Source organism: Trypanosoma equiperdum, assembly GCF_001457755.1.
Source record: "Trypanosoma equiperdum strain OVI genome assembly, contig: ctg_350, whole genome shotgun sequence".
NCBI classification, from domain to species: Eukaryota; Euglenozoa; class Kinetoplastea; order Trypanosomatida; family Trypanosomatidae; genus Trypanosoma; species Trypanosoma equiperdum.
The window spans coordinates 1,175-1,626 of NW_027124255.1; the positions used below are offsets into that span (position 1 = coordinate 1,175).

Genomic DNA, 452 nt, shown 5'->3' on the forward strand with positions numbered 1-452 from the left:
GAAATATCCCTCTTCTCCAACAACTTCTCTGAACTCGCAATTGTTATTTGTGTGAGGTGAAAGAGCATATACTATAAGCAACTTCCCACTAAAATTATTTGACTTTCTTGCCACTTCAGGATAACTCCAACACGTTTCTCTCTGTAAGTTCCTCCTTCTCAATCTCTCATCATTATCTATAGAAGGTATTCCAGCCACAACTAAATAATCTTCATTTTTCCAGTTCCGCTTCACATCTTGCGTAACAAATCTCATATAGTCATTTTCTATAATTTCAAGTAAAATAGAATCATTTTTACTAAACAGCTGTACAATGATACAAATATATTAATCCCTATAACAAAAAAAGATTAAAAATATACTGTTGCAAAGTTACTTACCATATGCTTCATAAAATACTATTTTCTTATTACTAGAAAGCCATAAGAAACTTATGAAATGAAAGAAAACGT

At 31.0% G+C, this 452-nt stretch overlaps 1 pseudogene across 1 annotated transcript in view; it reads right to left on the minus strand.

Annotated features, from left to right (window-relative positions):
* The window catches only part of TEOVI_000131700:pseudogene, a 644-nt pseudogene extending 261 nt beyond the window's left edge, over positions 1-383 (minus strand). Inside the window, 2 exon segments of the mRNA in view lie at positions 1-303; positions 306-383. The exon segment at positions 1-303 is cut by the window's left edge and continues 261 nt beyond it. Coding sequence covers positions 1-303; positions 306-383 — 381 coding nt within the window.
* Positions 384-452: the final 69 nt, after the last annotated feature.